The 25,346-nt window shown below is 38.0% G+C and overlaps 1 protein-coding gene across 8 annotated transcripts in view; it reads right to left on the bottom strand.

Moving 5' to 3' along the window:
• ETV1 (ETS variant transcription factor 1) overlaps positions 1–24,792 on the bottom strand; it is a 66,622-nt gene extending 41,830 nt beyond the window's left edge. Inside the window, exons 1-5 of one of the 8 annotated variants that reach the window (XM_064506354.1) lie at positions 24,689–24,792; positions 23,617–23,750; positions 22,737–22,824; positions 20,958–21,005; positions 11,080–11,133 (exon numbers count right to left, since the gene is read on the bottom strand). In XM_064506354.1, the coding sequence (XP_064362424.1) occupies positions 11,080–11,133; positions 20,958–21,005; positions 22,737–22,824; positions 23,617–23,661 (235 nt within the window). In that variant the 5' untranslated portion in view covers positions 23,662–23,750; positions 24,689–24,792. Of the gene's footprint in view, positions 1–11,079; positions 11,134–12,486; positions 12,582–20,437; positions 20,736–20,957; positions 21,006–22,736; positions 22,825–23,616; positions 23,751–23,883; positions 24,022–24,188; positions 24,245–24,268; positions 24,538–24,688 lie in introns of those variants that run through there. The other 7 variants (XM_026105058.2, XM_064506353.1, XM_064506355.1 and 4 more) reach the window with 7 other exon arrangements.
• Positions 24,793–25,346: the final 554 nt, after the last annotated feature.

The raw sequence follows: 25,346 nt of genomic DNA, 5'->3' as shown, positions 1-25,346 counted from the left end.
CCGGGCCCCTGCCCCCAAAACAAACGGGGCTCACAGCTCTCTGCAGGAGGAAGCAGTAACCTAATAAAAATTAAACCAGCTGCGTTGTGTAGCAATTGATCTAAAACCCATGTATAACATAAGATGATGGGGGGGGGGGGCAATCTAAAGAAATTTTAACCTTTCCAGACCAGATGTGCAACCCCAAGGACCCCCCAGAGAAACACAGTTGCTCTTCATTTGCATTAACTTTTGGTGTTCAAATTCGGCCAGGAGATGGGGGTCATTTGTTCCTACAGCTCCTTACAACGTCTGGGGCTCCAAAGGCACCCAGGCAGGATGTAAAGGGAGGCAAATCCGCCTTCAGAGCTCATGCGAAAGAGGCAGGTCTTAATGTAAACCCAAGCCTGGGAGAAAACCTAAATTGTATTCCTACCTGGGAATTATCAGCAAAGTTAAATGCAAGGAGAAAAAGCACTGGGCACTGAAACACGGTCTGTGTGCTTCTCTGAGGAGGAGATTTCCATTTGCAGCAATTTTGAAAATTTAATTTAAGTTGTAAGATGTAATGGCTAAGTACATATGTAACTTCCATTACTAAAATATCCAAGTGAGATAACAGCCCAGTGTTTTACACACAAACACACTCTCATCCCACTTCCACTTCAGGTAAATGAGCAGTTTGAGATGTTCTTTATTTATTCTTCAGCTTTCATGGACACAGAATCGTGAAGAAAATTTTGGCAAATCTAACAAATGTTTCTACCAGAAAAAACAATAAGCTTTAAAATAAGCCATTTAATTTGTTTTGGCATTTATTATTTTAAAGGTATCCTCAACTTCATATGTAAGCAAGCATGTTCACAGCATGGGAAAAAAGAGTTTTTAGCAGGAACTAATTCTGACTCTAGTTCCCCCATTTAGAGGAAACTTTCAAGTCACATCAATCTAGTTGAAAATATATGTTTTTTTTTCTTTTCTCATATATCCACTCATACAAGGAGTTAATAGCCAGCTATATAGGAGAAGGCAGCTGATCTTGTCCTCGCTGCTAGACAAAAAGTGAAAAAAAAAATGGATTTAATCTCTGATTGCCGTTTGTCATTTACAACCCAAATAACTTTTTGTTTCAAAAGGCTGCTTCTAGCTTGAAGTATCTCAGTCTTAGGAGCCTACCTTCAGAGATCCATAAACTGACACGCTGGTTACTTCCCTGCAAAATAGGAATATCCTCATAATAAAAGAACATCATAATAAAATTTTATCCTTAAGGATAATCATGCCTGTCTGTCAGTTAGCTACTCAAGAATATGTGAAAGCAAGTGCTAGACAAGCCAATAGATAATAAAATGGATTACCAGAGAGCTATCTCAAGCTTATATTAAGCAACTAATTTATAAGATTATTTACAATTTGTTTTTATTTTAGCAACTCTCAATGACAGAGAGGCATTAAAGGGAACAAAAATTATATTTTCAGTAAATGATTTTTAATTTGATGCTGTCTTTAACAGCAAAAAAAAATGTATTCATTCATAAAGCAAGTACACACTCACTCAAGGTATCTAATGGGATTTTTGTTTACTGTGCTGGAAGAATGAAATGGTCACAACTCTAAATACCTATGTCTCCTTCATACTTTAATTTTCAAGAACGCTCAGCAATAAGGCATCACTACCCAGATCTAGCTTCTACTTCATTAAAGGAAGGCTCAAATCTAAATCTTCAGTTTACTACTAAATTACAGAAACCAGTGCTAAAGCTGCAGTTTCCACTGGAAAAGGTGCAGGCCATTCAAATGAGTCAACAGTAAAACTCAGCTCACAAGTTTTATCACTGATTCAACAGGGAAACAAAGAAGCCATTGTCAAAGCAGTTACATCTGGGAAACTAAAGTCAGGACTGAAATAAGTAGCTTGATATTCAAAGACTCTTAGCAAAGAGCTTTTTTTGAAGTTGGTGGAATTTTGACCACCAGGCTCTGATTCTCAGCACAGCTATTTAAAGCTTCTGCTATCACTTACAGTGTCTTTACTGTACATGAGACTCGGATCTGAATATACAGAACCCCTAAATGAACGTTTTAGAATCACTAGATGAAAATTTTTTCTGAAGCCATTTTTTTTTTGATTATTTTACACATGCATGCAATCGGTGAGTGTAAAAAATTACACAATGTGTAATTCTTATAGGCATATGTGTCTATACACATATAGTATATGTATATATACACACAGAGTAGACACTGTGTAAAGATACATTTGTATAAATCTAGCTTCCAAATTCTAGTGCCAAATATTTGATACTTTTGGTCTTTACTGAATATTGGTACTTTTCCAAAGTTTCTATTGTCTCCACTTGTGTTTGTGCTTAGCCACGTGAAGTTTTCTTTACAGGTGGATTACTGAGGAAATATTGCACTCTGTTTCCGCATGAAGACGTAAGAGCAGTTAAAAACAAATAATAAAACTGTTCATCTTTTTTTAGATATATGTTAGGAACAGAAAAGAAGCAACATTTGAACGAAGAGGATCAAATTTGCAAGACTGGCAATTGTTTTTGCACCTGTAAGTTCTCAAATGTCCTTCATTATGACCCAGAATAAAGTTAAATTTAAAGACAACAACCTGGCCAGTGGGTAACCTGCCTTTCAGTGACTGCAGGCCTTGGCAATAAATGTCATTGCTAAAAAATATTTCACTACATTAACTTACTGGCAACCACATTTGCTGAGTAAGTCCATAAACAGACACAGGAAAAGAGACAACCAGAAATAAAGTTGCTAATGATTCACTCTTTTCTAACAAACATGCATAATCCTCAGCTTAAAGAACAGATACCTAAGAATAAAGATATCCTTTACCAACATAGTTCACTTCTCTCTTCACCTCAAATCAAGGTCAACCTATAATCCAGAAACGGGTAAGAGTAATGTATCAAAGACAAGGAGATCAAGTAGGAGCCTCAATAAGAAAAAAGAAAAGAGAAGAATCCTGCTCAGGCAAAAGATTGTAGCACAAGCCTTAAGAAAGAAACCTGTTTTTCATTCACAAGTTTGGAGTAGGTAGGCTTAGATTATTTCTAGAATAAAATACTAATGACTTCTAAAACTCAAAAAAGCTCAACTTTCCTACTTAATGCATTGAGTTGCTAGTCTAATAAATATTATCATTTATACATATTTATCAGCTTATAAAAGGCTCCACCATAATTACTTCCCAGCACTGAAATGCACAGGATCAAAATGAAAGGACACAAAACCTGAAACAAGGTGCTCTCCCCTGCGTGTTTACAGAGGCTAGCAACATTGCTCTTGCAAGACGTGAATGAATCACAGACTCTCCAATCCTTAGCTGACGTTTGAGGACCGTCTCTCACCTCCCCTTTTTTCCTGCTATACCCCTTGAAAACTTCACTGTGGTCTGTGGGAAAGTCTGACTTCTGTCTTCAGCTGCTGAGGCAGCAAGCAGAAGGAAAAAAAACGGTAGAGACTGTAAATACATTTTACTTAGAGAAACATGTACAATAAATAGAAGTGGACTCAACTTCCAAACTGCCTCTTATTTTACAGTATCCCAGAGCTTACGGATTTTGAAATCATTGTTTAGGTTGCTCTTGGAATACAAAACATGTTATCCAAAGACACTGCATGGAAAGCAATGTAAGGAGAGTAACTGCTTGTGTGAAAATAGGTTTACAGAAACTCTTCAGCCTGCCTTGCGTGGTTTTGATTTCTGTCTGAAAATACAGTAGAAACAAATTTATGCGTACTTTAACGCAACTGGAACTGAACAGAGCCCCTAAAAAACAAACAAAAATTAATACTGCTGATGGAATTAGTGGAACTGTTGTCCATTTTAAGCCAGAAATAACTGTTGCGTCAGGAAAACACTGCTGTGACTACAAGTTACGCTGTGAGGCTCGCCTGTATTTCCACAGATGGGATCTTCACGGAGTTCTTAGAAGGGGGGGAAACTTTCCTCAGAGAGGAAGTGGAAAGGATTTTAAATAAAATGTTTCATGTTTTTGTTTTTATGTAAACAGAGCTCAGGAAGTGATCTGACAGCCTTAAGAAATTACCATTTGAAAGCAAAAAGGTCTACATGCTTCATCTTTGATCTACAAGACAGATTTATCACAGGACAGGATGATTGAAGTTTATTCATTAGCTGATAACCTCCACATGCAACCCAAGCCTTTAATCTGCAATAAAACAGCAAAGGAGGATAGGGCTCTGAGGAAAGAAAACTTCGTGTGGCCTAGAAGGAGGGCAAGGGAGCAGACGGGGGGGGGGGGGCAAAAAAAAAAAAAAAAAAAAAAGCAGCTGTCCAGTTGCTTCGACTCCTCCATACTCGAGAGAGCTGGAGTCAATCAGGTTCACATCCAGGTCCTGCGCAGTTAAACCACATCCACATAAGACTCCTTCTCTGCTGGGATGCCCAGAGGTAACTTTTAGTCAACGATAAAATTTGCATCACAGCATGCAAGCTACTCTGAAAGGAACAGCTCCAACTTTAAATTTCAGACAGCAAAAGCTAAGTAACTCAACAGCATCTTGACATTTGTTTCACAGTGCTATTGCCACCGTCAGTATTTATGCAGTTTTTAGTCAGTACTACTACTAACATTCAGGAGAACATAAAGTCTTCTAATCCTTCAGAGCTAGGAATTTACTATAAAAATGCAAACAGAAAAGCAAATAAACAGAATCTGCTTATTAAAATCAAAGCAAATCCACAAATTCTCTTAAGTATGGTTAAGATCACAAGTTAAAGCCATTATGCTCCATGATCTGCCTACTGGTAAAACTTTTTCAAAAATTAAATCTTGCAGTTATGGAAAAGGCCAGGACTATGGCAGGTTTAAGTAGTTCAAAAATCCTCTAGAGGAAGGAGAAAGGCAAAAATGCTTATTAGCACAGGCTAATGCCTAGCAGTGAACCACAAAATGAGCTTGCAAAGTTCTCTGGAAGACATCAATTCTTAATTTCTTTTGAATGAGAATTAAAAAAAAAAAAAGTTAACAGCCGATAACAGTTTCAGTCCTGTTTTAAACAAGAAAACAACCTATTCAGGGACACAGGGAAAGAAGTGAGGCCAAGGCAACTGTGAAGGGAGGGAGATAAGGTGGTCAGCACAGACTCCTCAGTCTGACCTCTCCTGCTCTTACAACAGCAATTGCATTGGACTCTCTCTATAAAATGCTTTGAGATCTCTAGATAAGTGATCATTAAGAAAGCTGTGTATCTCACAGCAGAGCGACACACGCATTTCTGTATCTACTTCAAACTGGGAAACAAAGATGTTAAGCAACATGCCCAAGGTCATGCAAAACTAAAGGTAGGAACAAACTGTGGAGCCCTGACTTTCACAATCCCTCATAGTCGGCCATGCACTAAAATAAATAAATAAAAGTATCTGTATTTGACAAAGTCTGACCTATGAAAGGAAGTACTTTAAAGACAAGCGGCAAGAAACAAAGCACAGCTGCAGCAGAAAGCACTAACAGGGAGAGCTCTCTGGGAATTCGGTGCTAACAGCTAGCACCACCTTGCAGAGTATTTGTTGCACTGCCTCCTGCAGTATCACACTTGCAGAATGACACTTAAAGAAAAGGCAATTCCTCGCACACAGACTCAAAAAAATCCCAAAACACAATTAAAAAAAATTTAAAGGCACACTGGTATTAGCCTGCAGCTTGCCACACGCTACCAACTGCACTTTCTAGGACACTGCATGCTACCAAGATGACTACCAGCTGCCCATGTACTGAATCACCACGTTAAAAAAATCATCCTTTTCTCAGTCCACCAACAAATCGTTTCCACAGGCTGCAAAATTAAAACTATTCTGCATCATAAACAAAATCATAACCAATCAATAAATCTTTCTGACTTCTGTAGACCCACTGGAAATTAAATAATTGGAGAATACCAGAACAATATGTTTTTAACAGAATGTATCAAAATATATCAAAACAAATGAAAATTAAACTTCACCAATTGTTCACCAATTCTTGCTATACTAAAGCAAATAGGAAGTGCTCCTCTAGTTGTGAAACTCAATTTTGAAATTTAACTCACAGAAAGAAAAACAAGAAAATAAAACAAACCCAGATCACTTTTCACTTGACAGTGCAAAAAAAGCCCAACCACAATTTTGTATGCTGCAAACACGTAAATAAATATTAAAGCTTTTCCTCATTTAAACTGCATTTGGAATATACCAAGCCATTATTTAAAATGACAGAAGAATATAGCTACCTGAAGCCCATGTAAAGAATCTCTCTTTAACAGGCTTTTAAAGATTGCAAGCCAGAGCATCTAAAAAGCACATCCCTGAATAATTTAAGGCTCCTGGCATCTACATTGAAAGAACTTGTTTGATAAACCTGGAGGAAGGGGGGGAAAAAAAAAGGTAAGAGAAAAATAAAGGTCTTGGAGGATGAGTGACAAAATCATTACTAAAAAGTATTTTTCCTATCTTAAAGTTTAATCAGACATGGAGGAGTGGGGATTTTACAGCCAGCCCTTCCAAATTTACTGTCAACAGCTGCAGCCTAACATTAACATTAACTTTTACCCCTTGGCAGTGTTAAGTTAAGGCTGTGATGGTCAGGGAAACAATACAGGAAGAAAATGAAAGAAAAGGAAGGCGACTGATCAAGAGCGCAAAGCACAACACAAATCCTCATTAGCAGAACTTCAATAATAAAAGAAAAAGCAAAAAGCTAGACTTTATCATGAATCTTAAATGGATAGCCTACATTTTAGGGAAAAAAACCCTAAAAGAACAGATGAATATTAATACAAATCATTTAATAAACCCCAAAACACGATTATGCCATTAAAGGACCAGGCATCCTGGTCTGATGCAGGGTAATCCCTGTTTATAGCCAGTTGTAACAAGGTCAAATTACAAATCGGTGTGCTGTTGATAGTACCAAGTTTTCTCTGCCAGCTACATCTTTTAGACATCAGCAAATCCTACCTACTTCCTCTTGTGTCTGCCATAGAAACCATCCAAACAATGGGAGCAAGCAATCTTCACTTCAAACGCTATTAACTTCAAGCAAACTGAACAATTAATTCATTTTTACTCCTAGATTGGAAAAGTCCTTGCTGTTCTACGGTATCTGAAAGCCTTGCCACTGATTACAACCAGTTCGGGATCTGGCTCCTCCTCAGTATATGAAAATGGACCTGAAACAATAGGAACCTTATCTGAGGCAGTTAACACAAGTTATACTTCTTAACAAGTAAATAGAGTCTTCATAGGGACACCAAAACCGCTTAAGTAGGTCTTACGTAAGAAGCTGGAAAAAGTGTTATGTACAGAACACTCGTTCAAGAAAAAAAGTGTGTGTGTATGTATGTGTATATACACATATATATACACACACACACTTGTGCTTTTGTCTTACGCAACTTTCCTCATAGTTACTGAAAGACTACTACTAGAAAAGAAGACAACTACTAGAATCCTGCTGGTGCTTGAAGTATAGAGGTAGGTCCAGAACGGGGGAAGAACAACCTCCCCAACACAGAATTCCCAAGTAAATGCCTACAAAGGTGATCCCTCCCTCTCTTTGTGGAATTTTTCTCTCTTGTGAGAATAGAGATGAAAGGAAAGGGTAAGAGAATTACACCATTTAATATGCAGTTGTCATATTTTTTCCTGTGTAATTGCAAGATGAAAAATTCTTCCTGATGCACGTTTTTCTCCCTTAGAACTCAAACAGTTGAGCTGTTGCATAAAGCAGAAAGTTATCAGAAACTAACTGCGATTTGTTTGCCAAATTTCATCAGAACAGGCTAGCTCTTACCTACGCTTCATTCAACTGACTCTGAGAACAAAATGGTTCTTTGTGATAGGTATTCAAGGTTAAAAATTGCACAGTAAGAAGGTAAAACAAGATGTGCCTTTGGACACTGTGACAAAAAAAAAAAAAGAAAGGTTTGGGAAGTGCACGCATTTCAAAGATTACTGGGGGAGGAGTGTGGGGAGGAAGGACCTCTTCTCAGAAAGCACAATGGAAGAAGAAAATAAATTCAAATTTGAACAGGTAAACTGAAGTTTAAAGCATTAAGGCAAAGCTTGACAAGCTGGATTCTTAGCTAGTAGAAGTATGCATAAATCTAGTAACATCAATAATAATACATAAAGTTATGCTAGCTGTTGATCTCACCCACAGTCTCTAGAGCCAACACCTACCTATAAATATACATACATACACATATATATAATGTTTGCTTTTTTAAAACTGATTGAAGTTTAATAGCACACTCATAATTGAAATTTTCATGGTCCCAAGCTCGCTTTGAAGTTAAATCCCTAAGTGGATAAAGTGGACTCTATCTAATCTAAACTAAATGTTTCCCTTAGTTACTAATACCAGTGCTGTTTCACTAGTTGAAATCATTATTATAGAAAAGAAAGGCAGAACCCACTGGAGTGTAAGGGATGTTTCATCCTGCTCAGTGCTAGGACATGGTACGTGTTCTTAGAAATACCAGTTCCTCCACTCTTTTCCACACCTTTGCTTCAAAAGATGACTAATCTCCTGATTTCTACGTGAGAAGGTTTTAACCATAGTTTCCCAGCACTGCTACTGTTAGCAGTACTTCTTACAACTTCTTTCCATGCTCTAAATTTCAAGTTAAGGCCACAAATCTACCTAATCTAGTGTTAAAGACCACTTTTGAAGGAACAAAGTTGGAAATAAAACTTCACTCATTTTTGCGCCTGGACTGTAGGCTATAACTGTTTCAGTGCAAAACTTCAGGTTTCTTTACATATTCTGTGAATTACAGGCACACACGCATCCCCCTATTTCTACAGAGCTCCATAAACAAGCCTTGTTCAGGAGATTTAAATGAGATTAGAGAAATAAAGTGCACCAAGAATGCAGGCAGACCACAACGTGGTCCAGACTGTGACCTCCTTCACTGGTTTACACTTCTGCCCTTCACTACCTTTCTTGACCCTATGATGTATATTACACACTGAACCTTTGCACTGAAGGCTGGCCCATCCTCTCCCATTTAAACAGAAAAATCAAAAAAAATTAAAAAAACCTCCTGCTAGACTGCTGCCAAGTAACAGGGCGAGCACTATATATGGACTTAAAGATTATATATAGTGAGTAATTATAATACAGTTTGAAGGCAGGTCTAGATCCTAGAGAAAACAGTCACAATTGCGGCACTTCTGCAACAGTAATTTCCCTGTGGCTTTGGTTATGTTGATCTCAGTTCCTGTTTCGTAGAGCCCACAGCTACATACATTATATCCAAGAATATATCTGAAACTCCATAACCTTTGCCAGAGTAACTCTCCAGGAAGCTCTCCTGACCTTTACTCAAGATAAAGAAAGCAACTGAAATGAAGAAATAAATGTTCCTTTGATAATACTGTGTAAGCTGTGGCTAAGGAACTTTGAAATGCAACAGCATTAATAAAATAGCCATGTTAGGAGAATTTCTTTATCACCAAAAGCAGTGACAAGCTTCAATGGGGCTTTTCATTCACAGTTCACAAATTATTTTCCAAGAATCATTGACTTGTTGTGTAACGATAATTGTGGGTTAATAGAAGCCCTAACTGAACTTTGTACTCTTACACAAAGGACGTATGCATACATGACTATATTTGGACACAGCTCCATATATAGAATAAGAGATTTAATATTCAATTTATAGAACCATTTTGGCTTTCCTATTGTAATACAAAGAATTGTCTGTGAACCCAGAGGTGAAAAAATTCTTACAAAGAGCAACTTTAAAAGTGACCATAATCCCATAATTGTTCATTAGTACATGTACAGGAACTAGTAGAGAAAAATCAAAAATAAATTGTTTCTGTGCAGGTATACTATTGGTGTCCAGAAAAGGGAAAAAAAAAAAAAAACCCCACACAACTTGTTTTTCTTAAAACGTCGTCATGCATACTCTCAATAAGTTCTTCTTAAAACAGTTTCTAAATAACTGGGAAAATCCTCCAAGATTTATATAAAAACTAAACAACTCTGAATTTGTTTTATGGGTTAAAGACTATTTTAATGCAATTTTTTCTAATTTCTCTAATTTTAATCCCAACATTTCAATACATGAATGCTGCATTTAGCAGGTACCCGATTTGGTGAGCTGCAGTAATTCACTCTGATAGGATACATGATTTAAGTTATTTAGCAAAATGGAAAAGCTACCTTGCGCTCTGCTGCAATCAGTGGGAACTGTTTAGAAGAGACCTCTGATGTTGGAGAGATTTGTCATGAGGAAGAAAGATATCTAAGGGAGCTGCAAGAAGGCTGACTTTGTCATATAACATTCATAATCCCATTTCTTTAGTATGTCTTTGCAACAAGTCAAAACCACAGAACAGCAAGTACATCAAAGGGGAGCCAATGTTTAACACAATAGCAGCATTTTAGCAGCTAAGGGCAAGATTTCAGGGGTACGGGTTAAAAAAAAAAAGTTTTGGCATGTGTTAAGTAGAGTAGCAAACAACACAACACAAAGCATCCAGCTTAACATAATTCCTGCTTCCTCCCATTAACTCAAAGGGAAATTTTGCTTGAGAAGCATTTGCTAAACAACACAACATTTGCTAAAATGACCTAAAAGGCTTCAGCAGTGGCTGCATTCAATTAATTACATGGAGAAAATTCTTTACGAAACCTACTGAGGAGCTCAGTTTCGGTTCAAGAGGCTTGTCCTCTGTGTCTCACAGTATCTGCCTCCGCACGGTGCCGGCATCCTTCTCCTCCCGCTCTACGGACAGAAAGAGTCCCAGCGCCTCCGTGGAGCGCTCGGGCACCAGTGGTTCTCCCCTGGCTTCCCCAGGATGGGGCAGGCGGAGGGTGGGGATGACAGGAGAGGGCCCCCCGCTGCAGGGTACACCTTCAGCCAAAACCACCTGCGTTGGCCGCACTGCGAAACGCTACTTGCTTTATCTATTCCTCGCGCTGATGTCACCAACCGGTAAAAGCAACTATCACATGACTGCAGATGACAACAATATATAACAAATATGAAGACCCAAATATAAGTATATAGATAGATATTATTTTTTAAGAAAGCGATGGTTCATACTATACTTACAACTTTCAGCCTGATAGTCTGGCACAAACTGCTCGTCATTGTCAGGTACCTGAGCTGAAGAAAGGAAAACAAAAACAAAAAACAAACAAACAAAAAACAAAAACGAGGAAAGAATTAAAAGAAGCCATTAAAGCATAAATAAAGACTCTGGTGCTTAATTTGAAGCACAGCCAAGATTAAAACTAGGATATTACTCTCATTGTGGGGTATGGAAATCAGGCAAGAGAATCATTTTAATATCGGGTAACTGCTGGGGTGACACTCCCCGGCGCGGCACGAGTGCAGAGCGGCCCAGGTACAACACGCGGGCGGTGGGAGGACAGGGAGGCCGACCCTGCTAGCACCAGGGCCCCCGCTCCTTCCCTGCGCGAGGGTCCGCGTCGACCCCGCCAGCAGCGTTCATTTGCAAAACACTCACGGGGAATAGCGGCATCAAAACAAATCCTAGTGTTTAACACTTACACACCTTTAACCCCAAACTACCACGTCTTCGGTATACTTACAAATGCTTACAATTTTTCGTGGCAGTCAGCCAACACACTATGGCTTTTTTGTTGTTGTTATTTTAATTACTCAAAAAGAATGATTTCACCAGACCACAGAATTCCTGTTTCAACGGTGACATTTCAGACACATCCAAGAAATGATTTACTTAAAGCAAGAATCATTATTAACGTCCACGCACCTTGCGTAAGATCATTTCTGCTCTTAGGAAAGATCATTTTTGCTCTTAGGAAGCTTTCATTTCAAATCTACACTATAAAATACAATTATTTCAAGGGCTGCTGATACGTAATTTTGCTTCTGTTGTACCACGGTTCCTTTTCATTGTACACCTAGGACTTAAGCCATCTCGAATACTGTGTTGATAACTCATTTAAAGCATTTAAGCTGAAACACCACTGAACACATACTGTGGGTGAATACAGATGAATAATTGCAGAACATTATGCTAAGAAGCGGCATCCTCAGAGCACAACTGCTTCTAGATATATCCTGAGAGAGATTCGGCTTACCGTAACTGAACTTTGTCATCTTTTTGTCAACATATGCTAACCAGAATCATCACAGCAAAGCTACATAACACTATCTGTTTGAAAATATTTTAATTTACACAGTTCTTGTCTAAAGACAAGCAAATAATTCATATGTTCTTAATTAAAAGTTAACATCTGCCATGATATGGTTACCCAACAAGATTCAAGAGGTTATATAATCATTTATTGAAACAGCGACTATCAAACCATTAAAAGGGTGAAATGATAAAATATAACTTTAAAAGCCTTCAGAACACTTCCCAGATTAGGCAGCACTAAATGTATGTTCACCTTTACACATGTGCAACTCCTACTAGTTTGAATAGAATCTGCTTGAATGAAGAATGCATATTTAATTATAATTACTCACAATTATTTTGAATGTGCACTACAGTATTCTTCATGGACCAGATCTTCACTCCTTACTCAGGAAATATTTCTAATGACTTAACTGGAAGTTTTTTCCTGGGTAAAGAGTTCAGAATCAGGCTCATCATACTGAAAAATTATCTGTTCTTAGTTTTAAAACAAACGTTTAAAATCCTAACGTCTTAATTACAGCAAATATCCTTTAAGAATAAATGACCTTGGGAAATCTGCAAACATAGATTTTAACAGAACTGTAAATAAGGTAAGTATATGACGAGTAATTAACATTACTTTGAGAAAAATACATAGATGTTGTTTTGTTAAAAGAAAAAAAAATATATATATATATATAGTAACCTACCCTTTTAAGAAGAAACCAGTTTCTCTGAGGACATGTTAGCGCCTCAAAGTCTAAAGCTGTATAAAACACATATTTTACCAAACCAAGTATTTCTAGTATTTTGGATTCATTAAATTTCTCTTTCCTCCAGAGAAACCACAGGACTTTTACCAGAAATTAACTCAGGGACAATATGAACCCAAATACCAGCACTCTGCAAGTTTCTGACCTTTCATGCAATTCACTACATGCAAATGTTTAGCATTTTCCTTAAAAAATGCAAAATATTTGACTGTCACAGAAAAATCCAATGATGAAAGCAAGGTCCCCTAATTAAAAGGCAATTCCTAAGTATTTCTTACATCTCCAATTGTTTTTGGATGGTTTATGAGTATGTAAAGAGTTGAAGTAATTCTACCAAGTAATTTCTTGTTTACACAAGGCACATCCTACACATTTTCCTTAAGCTAGCTATCATTTTCAAATGCAGTAAAGGAGGCTATATATACATATACATATTTATATATCTATATATAAAATAAAGGGGTTCATTAGTGAAACCAGGACATTTGAAAAAGGCAAAAACAAAACAAAAACCCTCCTGTTGAAACCAGGAGGCTACATCTAGTGACTGCAGAATTGGGATAGCAATTTTATATTACTTTCCAGAGCATACTCAGAGTGCTGGACAGTTTCACCACTGTTTTATTGCAGTTTTAGCAGTTTGTTTACCCCAGAACAAATCTGTTATGCGGATTTAGGTATGTATCAGCAAAAGGAGGGCCTTTCTTTTCCCTGTCCTTTGACTGCCCCACTCAAATAATGAGAAAAAACTGAATACGTCCAGTTGAATATTCACGCAAAACCAGTATGTTCCTTTGGATCCACCGGAATTAGCACTGATTTGGTGTGGCGTAAACAAGAAAAACATACTTAATTTTATGGATCCCAAAAATGTATGCAGACATATTTAATAGAGATCAAGGCGCATCTCTTTATCGGTACTCTAGAAAACAGGTGGAGATTAATGTTGTCAAAAAGTATTTTAAATTCAATATTGACATAATCTTAAAAGCCTCTGTAGCAAAAGGAATATAGCAAGTTAAAACGTGTTTATAATCCTGCCAAATATAAACAAAACAAAGCAAAGAATAATACCCAAAATGTTAAACCTTGGGAACATGCATTTCCTACTCAAATCTATTTTAAAAGCATCAGTACCTTCGAAATGAGCCCACAAGTCTATACAGAGAAATTAACAGGACTGCTTTAACTGTTTGAGAGGGAACTCAAATCTGTTAGTTTATTCCTTCATTTAATCTGGTATTAGTTTCAAACTAACAGAATTGCAACTCACACACAATCATATTGGAGCAATGATCTGCCCAAAACACAAATTTCTTCCACCAGCATCTTGCTGTGAGAAGGCAAATGGTTTGGGTAGATCATCCCATTACTCAAAGAGAAGAGGGCTTTCGTACCTCGAGTTTGGATAATTAGAGGTAAAGACATTTTAACTCTGAAAGCAAAACGTAACTTGGACTGTTGCAACTGTCTGCACATTTATATATGCATGTCATTCATTTCCTCTTTTCTTTTAGTCACAGATACTGCAGTTCAGCAAGGCTGCCATAAAATCTTCATTGGTCTTCTGTTAACATACTCAACACAAGACACAACGTGTAAATCACCAAAACTTTTTTACTTTGCCATTCAGAAGTACATTGGAAAAAAAATCTGAAATGATCATCTAACTGAATGAGAAAATTTCCCTGAGCTACTTAATTATGGGGGTTTGAGAAAGGAAGTATATACCAAAAGACTAATAAAAGATTTTCAAGGATATTAAGCCCGTGGCTTTTACTGCTAATAGCAGAAGCAGCTATATAGCTCATTCTGCATTCATAGCCCTCAAGTCTCAGACTCCTGAAGTGGACAACATCTGTACCATAAGCTATGCAGCTCAGCCTAGATTATTACGAAAAGTTTTCTTCCTCTCCTGATTCTACCAATAATATCTCAAGAGGATTTGGGAAGTGTACAAAAATGTTAATTATGATCTTCAGGATATATCAGTTTAGATTTTACAGCTTCACAACCTACTCAGTTAAAATCAATTTGCCGAAAGCAAATGTTCAAAGCAGAAAAATACTTCATACCTGTCCGTAGTTTTCAGAGGCTTTAAAAAGCCTCTAAAAAGCTGAACTTACGGCATATTTTCTGAATGGAAAGCGATTCAGAAAAGAAAAAAAAAGTTTAAAACTAGGGCCCCTTAGCTCGCTTTCACTGCAAGTAAACAAAAAGAAAAAGTCACCGTTAACAAGCATCCAGGACAAAAGGAGTTAATATTTAATTAAAACCAGCTCTATCCACTGTAACAATGACCTGGAGCCAAACAAGGCAGAAGATGTATGAGTCATTCTTTCTGCCAGTGAATGAGACAGCTGATCTCCTAAGCAATTCCTCAAGACAAGCAGTCAGAACTGGAGTTCTGCCTCCATTCACAAAAACACAGTCCAGCATGAACCATGTGGCCCCAACCACAAGCTTTTCATGTCACACCCTTCCAGAAAGCTACAGCAAAAGTAAACTTGAACTTTAGGCATAAACACACTGATTTCACTGCTTTGTCTCAAGATGTAGCGCAGACCTGCTGAGGAACGTATTTAATAAATGAAAAGTTAAGCAAACTGAAAAGGGCTTAAATTTAACTCTTCCTTCTGCCCATCACAGAGTGCTTCCAAAGCTCTACCATGCTCCAAGGAAAGGTGCTCCTGTCAAAAAACAGAAACTTTCCAGAAAAACAAGCTGCAAACCTCCTTGCCTCACTTCAGAGCTTTGTTTTGGGTATCTCAGCATTTCCTATGGTATTGCGTTCTCTGACCTCACGCTTCACTCGGCGCTAAGAGCAATTTGTTTTAAAATATCAAAGATTTATTCAATCAAAATTGACAGGAAATTATATATGAACAGTAGTATTTCAGCTTGGCCTAAAACAAGACTTCAGGCCACAAAAGTAATGCGCCTACTGGGTTTTGCTGGATTCATTATCAGTCCTGAATATCTGAAAGATTGTATAAATTTTAAGTATTCATGTAAGAATTTTTTCTCTTTTTTTAAGATGGAGCAACTGTTTCTAACAAAGGAGCATTCAAAAGTCAGAGTGACAAATTTCAAGATGGAAAAAAATATTTCCCATAAGCACGGGATCTGCTGTCAAAACAATCCCAAATCCTTTTTACATAAAGTGAGATGCTCTGATTAATAAACTTAACTGCAGTTGAAAACTAGCTCCAGATCTCAAAATTCTTCCTTATGTGAATAAGCCCTCGGAATATGAAGATGGGTTTGCAGAATCTGCTCCTCATTTGGTGCTATACTAAAAATGATTTTAAAAAGTCAGTTTAAAAGGAACACTCACATTTCACATTTGGCTATATCCCTCATGGTTCACAAATCCCACTACACTTTTGAATAAAATTATTATTTTGAATAAGAGGCATTCACTTTTCCAGCAAAAAAGAAAACTGTTAAAAAGTTTATTACTGTACAAGCTTTCAGGCTTTGTAGATTTCTGGTGGTTTTATTTGTTTTGGATACTTTAATTTTTTAAACAAAAAAAATCATTTTGCCTAATGTAACTTTTCTCCATTCTTTTGTGCACAGATACTGAAGATCAAGCGTTTTGAGGATTGAGAAGTCAAATCTGTCAAATGACTAGAATTCAAAAAAAGGAAGCTATATGCTGTATTACACAGCACAAATTTAGAACCTTTACACTACTTTTTAGAGCATGCCCCATCAGACAGATCTTAGCCGTGAAGATATTAAGTTGTCCTATCTTGACTATTTTTGCTCCTAGAAAAATGCAGATTCATTGATAGCTCTTGAATATTGGCTACCTGGCATTTACCTTACAGGAAGTAAATTTTACAGCTTTCTGGGAGAACAAAGCTTGTTACACAGTATAAGCTGCTACACATCACTGATTTAAACAAAGCCACTCTAACTACACTAATATTTAAAGATCTAGTACCTTTTTTTATTAAAAATCTTCCTTTGGAAACTATAAACTGCTCATTTCCATACATCCTTATTTATGGAACTAAGTAGATGGCAACACTCCATCAGACATCACCGCGATGTTATGCTTCGTGATAGCAGATTAGGGAGCAGAAACTTACTTCCTAAAGTTCATCCCAAATTTGGGTATTAATTATTTGGGACAAATCGCTTACTTCCAGATACCAAGTATTAGCTTTTTCATATTGGTAAGTTAGATAAGAAGTGAACCATCCACTTAATCTAGCTAAACTGTGGTAGAGGTATGAACCCTGTTACCTGTAGCTATTACTTCAAACCAGTTACTATTCACTTAGGTGTTTTGTATTTTCTCACCCAAAGAACATAACATTTTATTTGCAAATTTACTACCATAGGAGAAGGGAATACCTATCGCTCTAAGAAGCAATCTTGTGCATAAACTCATTTATCTTTGCTTTGATGACTTTTACACATCTTCAACAAGCTATAGGAGGAATTAGTATCACAAAAAGATTTTTAATAAACAATCTGATTTTTTTCGTTAACCTATTATTCGCCTAATCCCAAATGCTTCCATCATGCACAGGAGACTTTCGCTCGCTAAGAATTTTTCTGTCTTCTTTTTGTTTCAGAATAAAAAGTAACAGCTACCATGATGAGGTAACATTAGATTAATATTTGAACCAATCTTTTCAAGTCACTGAACAATTGCTGTCTGCCAAAACCAATCTAATTCCAAATATAAAGAATCAATAAAGTCATTTTATAATATTATCATGATAAAATGTTGCCATCAAATTATTTAAATATAAAACAAAACATAATATGTGAATAATATTTGTCTTGGTTAGCAATAGGCAATTTTAACTATTTCCTTTCAAGTTTGAAGGTTGAAACAATTTACTAAAGGCTTGCCACTTTCAATTACTGGAATCAGGAAACAGTTACAATCTATCCTCTGTGCTGAATAACAGTTTGCACTAGGGAACCTAATTTAGAGCAAATTTTACATCAAAATAATTTAGATTCTTTCTTATACTTGTAATACTACACAAGGTAAAAACTAAAACTCATTTCCATAAAAATCTAGCATGCAGCTAGTAGAATACATTTGGAAGTTTTCTGCAAGTAGTATTCAGCTTGCTAACTATGGAGTAATATAATATTAAAGAGCTTACTGAATTGTTTACATTTTGGATTAATTCTTTAATACATGTGAACCTTCCACCATTTTCAGTAAGAAAAGAATACATTTCTTTTGTGTTTACTTGTTCACCACCAGCTTTTCACAGAACACAGGTGACACTAACTACAAAAATCTCCAGGCTAAAATATGTGATGTAGTAAAGATACCTTCAGGAAAAACAAAACAAAAGCAAAAGAAAAAAACTGCAAGCATTCTGTGTGTGTAATAAAAACACAACTCACTTTCTTCTCCCAACTAATAAGTAGATTTTTGACCTGGTTACTCCCCAGTAGGGATCTGAACTCGTGGGAGAAACCTGGTCAGCTGCCACTGCTTTTCTTAAAAAGGGTCAAGATGTTTTAAAATTTCATGGTCATTTCCCTGGCTCCAGAGCATTATGAAAAGAAATATGTAAACATTACTGATGCTGCCAAATTGGCAGACTTCTAGCCTATGAAGGTCCAGAAGAACATAAATGGACACATCTAGCAACTGGTAAACAAGTCTGATTTCAAAATCTGTTTCCTGGCTAGGCTCACCCATGTAGACATTTGAGCAAAGCTACAATATCCTCTAACATCAGTATATTATTGACTACTGAAAGGTGGGCTTTTTTGTGTTGATTGTAAAGAAGGGTTCAAGTTAATAGATCAATATTTGATTTTCTCATCTTGACTTTTTATTTCAGTTTTAGTTTAGCCTTTAGAAAAAGCTGTATAAAGTTTGTGTTTTACAGAAGAGTTAAAACCATGGCATAGTCTGCAGCATATGGATTTTTTAAATATTTCTATAACATTGGAAAGTCTGTATTAGGTAGTTTTAATATGCTGTGGAAATTCATAATTTTAAAATTCTGCAGCTTTATTATCCTCTGCCATGCAAAAAGACAGCTTTTTTTCCCCATTTTTAAATACCTACCAGATGATGCTATCTGCATTTTACAAAGGTTCCTCCACCTAGCTGATACAGGATTAGACACCTTTCTCTCTCAAATCCTATCTAAATTTATCAAGTGAGGTAGACTCAGCTAAAGAAAAAAAAAAAGGCTTTCAAACATTTCATTCTAGTCTGAAATAAGCACAGTGGCTCTAGAATAAAAATTGCCATTACAGTAACTTATGTACCTATAGAAATGATTAAATCAGTTTTAAATTCCATATTATTTTTAAATGTATATTATGTGCACACACATTATGAATCTGCCAGTACTTTTCTGACTAATGATCAAAGAAATTTAATCATTTTCAGAAACAAAAATGTCCATTCCAGTGAACAATCAAACCAAAAGTTTTCCCCTCCATCAAAAAATATCATATTTTGAATAGTATTCAAACATCCTTCTGGTTTGTTAGAATGACTGAGACAAGACAAAATAAGAGATCCTTAGTAAAATTACCATAGGAAAATAGTTACAATTGTATTCAATCATTACATTATAAAAAATTATCTTGTTGCAGGACATCCTGTTTTCAGTGATTAGAAAAGAATCATATTCATCCACAAAAAAAAATATAACTTCTGTTCCATGATTTAAAGGAAGACTTTTTGATTATATACAGAATTGCTACATGCTAAAAATAATGCTAGGAGAATAAAAATGTCAGCAAAATTAACAAAACCCCACAACTTATTTATAGGTTAAGGACTTCACTAACTACATATAAAACTACTAAAAAAAAAAAAAAATCAGTATGTAGCCAAGCAGTCACCAGCAATATTTCCTTCTGTCTATAAAAAGCAGCAGTAAGCCCTTCACCCCAACGTCTCTCCTTCCCAAAGAAGCAGAACATCTATTCTATAAACAACTGTGCATAGTCCAGTACATGATAAAAATTAAAACATATGTTAATACCCACATTCACTTAAGTCACGACAAATTTGCAGAAATTACGTTAACTTGAATCAAAATCATGTTTACTTCAGATGCAGAAGTTTACATTAAAATTTCAACCTGAAATACATTAATAACAGACAAGGCATAAGAATCTTTATGCTTAAAATAAACATTATAAATATCAAGGGAGAGGGAGAATCAGAAAATATTGCTGAAGTGAACAAATACACTTCCACAAGCAGAAAGCTGCTTTGCATTTTCTTAAAGTTCTCCTGTAGCAGCAGCTCATCTTTTTGTTATTGGTAAATGAATCTCTCAATAGCTACTCTAAATTCAGATTTCTATGTTATTGTTTTTAAATCCTTAGTAAGATGTGCTCTGAAAGATTAGTTGAAATACTTTAAGAAAAAAAAGCAGGCTTAAAAAGACCATTTTCTAATAACCCAATACACAATCTTACGACAACAAATATGAAAAGAATAACATGCAAAATATTAAAAGAATTCTGAAAAAAAACAAATAGTACTTTTAAAGGATTCCATACACACCTAATGTTCTGTGTTGTGAACAAGGTGGAAAGAAGACACTCGCACTTAAATCTTGAAGCATCCCGTCCCGATGAACCCAGAGAAACTATTTTCTGCCATCAGAAAAGTACTCCACCAGAACACCAAATAATTGTATGTGCTGCTCTAAAGGAAACAGCAAGCCCAGTTCTGGCTGTATGTAGTCTCTCGAGGTACAATAATATAAACCTGATCAATTGCAATTAAAATCTGAACAGAGGCTTAGAACTTGAAGTCTTGGTGCATTAGTTCTTGCCAAAAGCAGATGTGATTGTGAGCTGGAAGCAATTTCTCCTGGTAATTTGTGATGACACTGGGTAGAGCAGCCCCAGAGTCCCCAAAGACAAACTCATCAGAGGCTCTAATGTATGCATGACACATGAGGTGGCTCTTTTAGAGCTCAATTAATTGGGCTGAACATTAAGACAGCAAGTTCAGGACTTTTTTTTTTCCTCCAGAGTTGTTTTTTTCTCTTTTTACAAGCAGTTTTTTTCCCCCTTACCTTCTGCAAGCCATGTCTCCTGTAACTGGCTCAGATCTTGAAAGAGTTCTGCAAAAGATGAAGACATGGATAAAAGACTTCCACCTTTAGTCTCTCCGTAAGATTAAGATATACTCAAAAATGTATTTTTCCTGAAGAACAATGTCTGTGAATTATTTTTTGGCAGTCAAATATATAGACAAAACTAGATACCTTCAGATTGCAGCTAATGATTTTTCTACTTCGGTTTATATAAAAAAAGTGCATCATTTAATCAACTCTTGAAATAATAGCTAGAATCTTAACCAAGTTCTATAGTACAAAATGCTTATTCAACAACACAGAGAAAAGTTAAAAATTGTAAACTTTCTCATACAGGTGAACTATTTCTCCTCATATAACACAGGCCTCCTCCTGTAATATCTGCACAGACAAAACTCTCTCAGACTTCAATGGGAGTTCTGCCTGAGCGAAGACTGAATATCCTTTATTAGTAGGGTCATAACTATCATATCAAAATTTTGAAGCAAAGACCGCAGGTGCTGCAGTAGCAAACAGAAATAGCACATCGTATGTATTTCCTCTTATGTTTTAGTGAGTACCACAAGAGAATCACCACTAATTTCTCTGTACTGTGCTCACTGTAATTCTTTAAAGTGAAACCGCTTTCTCCATGGACTGCATTTCACAGCAGCATTTCTGCAATTCACTGAAATCAACTGCACATAATGGGTGTAAACCAGAGCAGAGTTTGGCTCATTTGCAAAGCTCAAAAACTCAGTTATGAAAATTTTGTTTATGGACAACTAAGTAGGATGTTTGAACAGACGAATGGTTTATTTTTAATTCACTATATTTTGAGAGATACTTCCTCTTTTATGAATGCTGACAGATAGCTATTTACATATACTTAAATGACAGAGGCTATTCATTTATCTGTTGGATTGATACCTCATATCCACGTTGGGAAATCATTTAACTGAAAAATCAGGAAGTTGCTTTCTTTTCAATCTATATTAGAATAGATACAAACTCTTCCAAACAAATTTGTAGAGATTTTGAAAAGCATATCAAAGAGCATCAGAGTGGGATGAGGAGGCATATGTAAGTCAAAGGCCCCTGTAAGTATGTAAGACATATAGGAAAGTAAGCATATACTGACCCTGTAACCTAAAGAAGTGTTACAGTTATTGCTACACTACAGTTTACAAGCCTGAATCATGTAAGTAGCTACTGATGGCACCAAGTTACAAACCTTTGGCCCTTCAAAACTTCTTCCACCCTAGACACTCGTAACCGCATTTCCCAGGACTTTTAACCCTATCAATGTCACAGCAAAAGAAACCTGAAGCCAGCAGAACCCTGGAGCTTGACTACTAGTTCTGCTACACAGCTATAATGAAAAATAACAGTTGCCACACTAGCTTACACCAGTGAAAAAAATGTTAAAAGACCACAGGAATGGAGAAAGTCCTGAATCTCATAAGGCCTGAAGGCGAGAAAGCCAGGTGCATGCAGATACTGAGGCAAATCTTTGCCTCAGCGCATGACATCTATGTGCCACATGGGCAGCAGTACCTAAAATGCAACAGGATAATTCGAGGAAGAAATACCAACTTTAGCCTTTGCCAGTTTGTTTTGCAACTGTAAATGCAATTTTCTTGTCTTGTTTATTCTAATTGATCTAGATAAATATATCTCCAAAATAAATAAATAAAGCGCTCTCAAAAAGCTTTTCTGCATTAATAAGTAAAAAAGGAGGGGGAGGGGGGACGGGGGGGGGGAGAAACAAGCCCTCACCTTCTGAATCATGTGCCAGGTCTCTGTTAATGAATTTTCTTTTCCTGACATTTGTCGGTCTCTCATTACAGTTTCTCCCACGCGGATTCTATAAACAGGAAAGATCAGTTACTTTAGAAATCTGAGGGTTTTTTTTTTTTTTTAAACAAGAATACTCAAAGCCTGCACAAATTCTTTACATTTTCCAACAGGGAAATGATCATCTTACAGCTTCTATTCTTAATCACTACATACGGTTTCTAGCAAAAGATTTTGCTGAGCACCTAACATTCTCCAAAAGATTCCTGTATCTAAATGCAACACATTTCTATCAGTCTATTTGTACAGATACGTATGTGATGTGCTCAAGCAGCAACACAATACCAAGCATGTATTTTTAGCGTCTAAAGTACACAAACCTACACAATAGCACATAAATCCCCTCTGCATAGCTTATGCAGAAGAACCCAAATATGAGGAGGTAATAATAGACTGCTTTGTTTCCCAGTGTAACTTGTAAAATTGTCTGCAAAATCCTGAAAGCAAAAGGCGAGGGGGGGAAGGGGGCAGAAAAAAGAAAAAGATGTTAACGTTTGCCTCAACTTCATTCTTCAGAGTGTTGCAGGCAAACGCAGCCAGAAACTTTGAATGCAGCTGCTGCTCTTGCCCTTCTCTTCCACTAATCGTGTGCATGATTTTTTAATCATCCCAAAACTGTCTTTAAAAGAACATGATGCTTTATTGAAGTAACTAAGCAGATAAGCTCATCTTGCAGGCAAAGCTCCTAGATGGAGAGTCGCCTCTACAGCGGTAAGAAAGCAGAGGCTCTGTCTGCAAAACTCCCCCAGAGAAAGAAGTCGGAGTCAAGTTTATAAACACCAACTTTGAACTGATCACTCACATTGGTGACCATGTAAGGCACTTGCTGGTCATAAAATCCATCCATTCTGCAGCTCTTCCACAAGTCTTAGCTCAGTGTTTTATTTACTGGGCATTTGATCTGGAGATTTCCTCGGGATCTGGACTCCAATCAGCCTAGAGGGGAATACAAGATGGCTTTTAGATTTAAAAAAAAAAAAAAAACATGAATGAACTGCTTGAATTTGCATAGCTAATTAACCTCAAAGAGTCCCATTCATAAAAACAACCCTCCCTTCTCTGCCTTCACCTGGGTTACAAGCTCCTGCCAGGGAAACACGGAGCAAAAGCACTTTGAAGCAGCAGCAGAAAGCAGAGCGAGAGGCAGGGTTTTATTTACACTCCTGCCGTATCCCCCGGGCGATCCGTGCAAGTGGCAGCACTGAATCGCAAACGTGCGCTGAACTCGTAATGGCGAACACCAGGGCTCGCCTTGCACCTAACGGGAGCGGGGGAGCGCCGGCGCCGAGCCGCCCGGGCACGGGCACACGCACACACACACGCACCCGCACACACCGATGCACACACACCGCGCACACGCGCGCGCCGAGCTACCTTCTCCCAAAGGCTCGCTTTTGCAACCCACGACCACGCAATCACCCGGAGCGACGGACAAAGTTGCAGGGAAGACCCACCTGGAGGCCACGCGAGGCGATCGGCTGCAAAAAATTCCCTCCAAATTTAATAAAAACATTAATTATCCCCCAGCACTTCCCCCTTGGAAGCGGCGAGCGCCACTGACAGAGCTCAATCCGGTGGTTTTTCCTCTCCTCCTCCTCCAGGGGCCCCCGAGCCGCGCCGGCGGATCCCCGCCGCCCATTGGCTCCCCGCGCCCCCCGCCGGATCGCCGGATCGCCGCGCCGCCCGCCCGCGCCCGCGCCCGCCCGCGCCCGCCGCGCATCCCGGCCCGCGCCTCCCGCCCGGCCCGGGGGGGAGCGCAGGGGGGGCGCGCGAAGACGCGCGCGCGCGCACACACACACACACACACACACACACACACACACACACACACACACACACACAAAATAAATAAATATATATCTATATCTATCTACACAACACCGATGCGCGCGGCCGCGGGGCACCGCGCGGATCCCTGCCAGCCTGCGGAGGGCTCCCTCCTGCCGAGGGGAGCAAGGCATCCTCTTCCTTCCTACCCCCGCCCCCCCCCAAAAAAAAAGGAAAAACACAACAAAGTTTGGCCTCCCTGACTCCGCCAGGGAAGAGCCCCCCCGCCGCTGCCCGGAGCGCGGCAGCCCCTCAAAACTTGGCGGGAGCACTGAGCTGGGCGCGAGGTGAGCACGGCGAGATGCTCTCACGCCACACCGGAGATTTTTGCGTCGTCCGCTCGAGATCTGGCGACATCCACTTTTTTTTTTTTTAATAGCTGAATCATAGAAAGCAATTGTAACTTCTACCATGATGCTGTAATTTCTAGGTTTTGCGGCCAAAATTTGGCAGGATCCGGGCACTGGATCTAGGGTTTTTTGGTGTGGTAGTGCCAGGATGTGTCAAGCCCAGGATTTCTGAGGACTTCTCAAAGAAAGTGAGCTTTCTTTTCCCCGCACGCAGTGGCTATTGGAGGGCTGTGACCAAAACTAAGTGCCAAAAATGCACCAGAGCTGACTGTGTGGTTTCGTATAGCACCTATACTTGTTCTGTCTTTGGGCACTGAACTCCAGGCATTGCAGGAATCAGGTGGTAAATCTAGGT

This window comes from Dromaius novaehollandiae, chromosome 2 (assembly GCF_036370855.1).
Source record: "Dromaius novaehollandiae isolate bDroNov1 chromosome 2, bDroNov1.hap1, whole genome shotgun sequence".
Taxonomy (NCBI): Eukaryota; Metazoa; Chordata; class Aves; order Casuariiformes; family Dromaiidae; genus Dromaius; species Dromaius novaehollandiae.
Note: the sequence above shows the minus strand (reverse complement) of the source record. Positions and strands in the feature narration are given on the sequence as shown.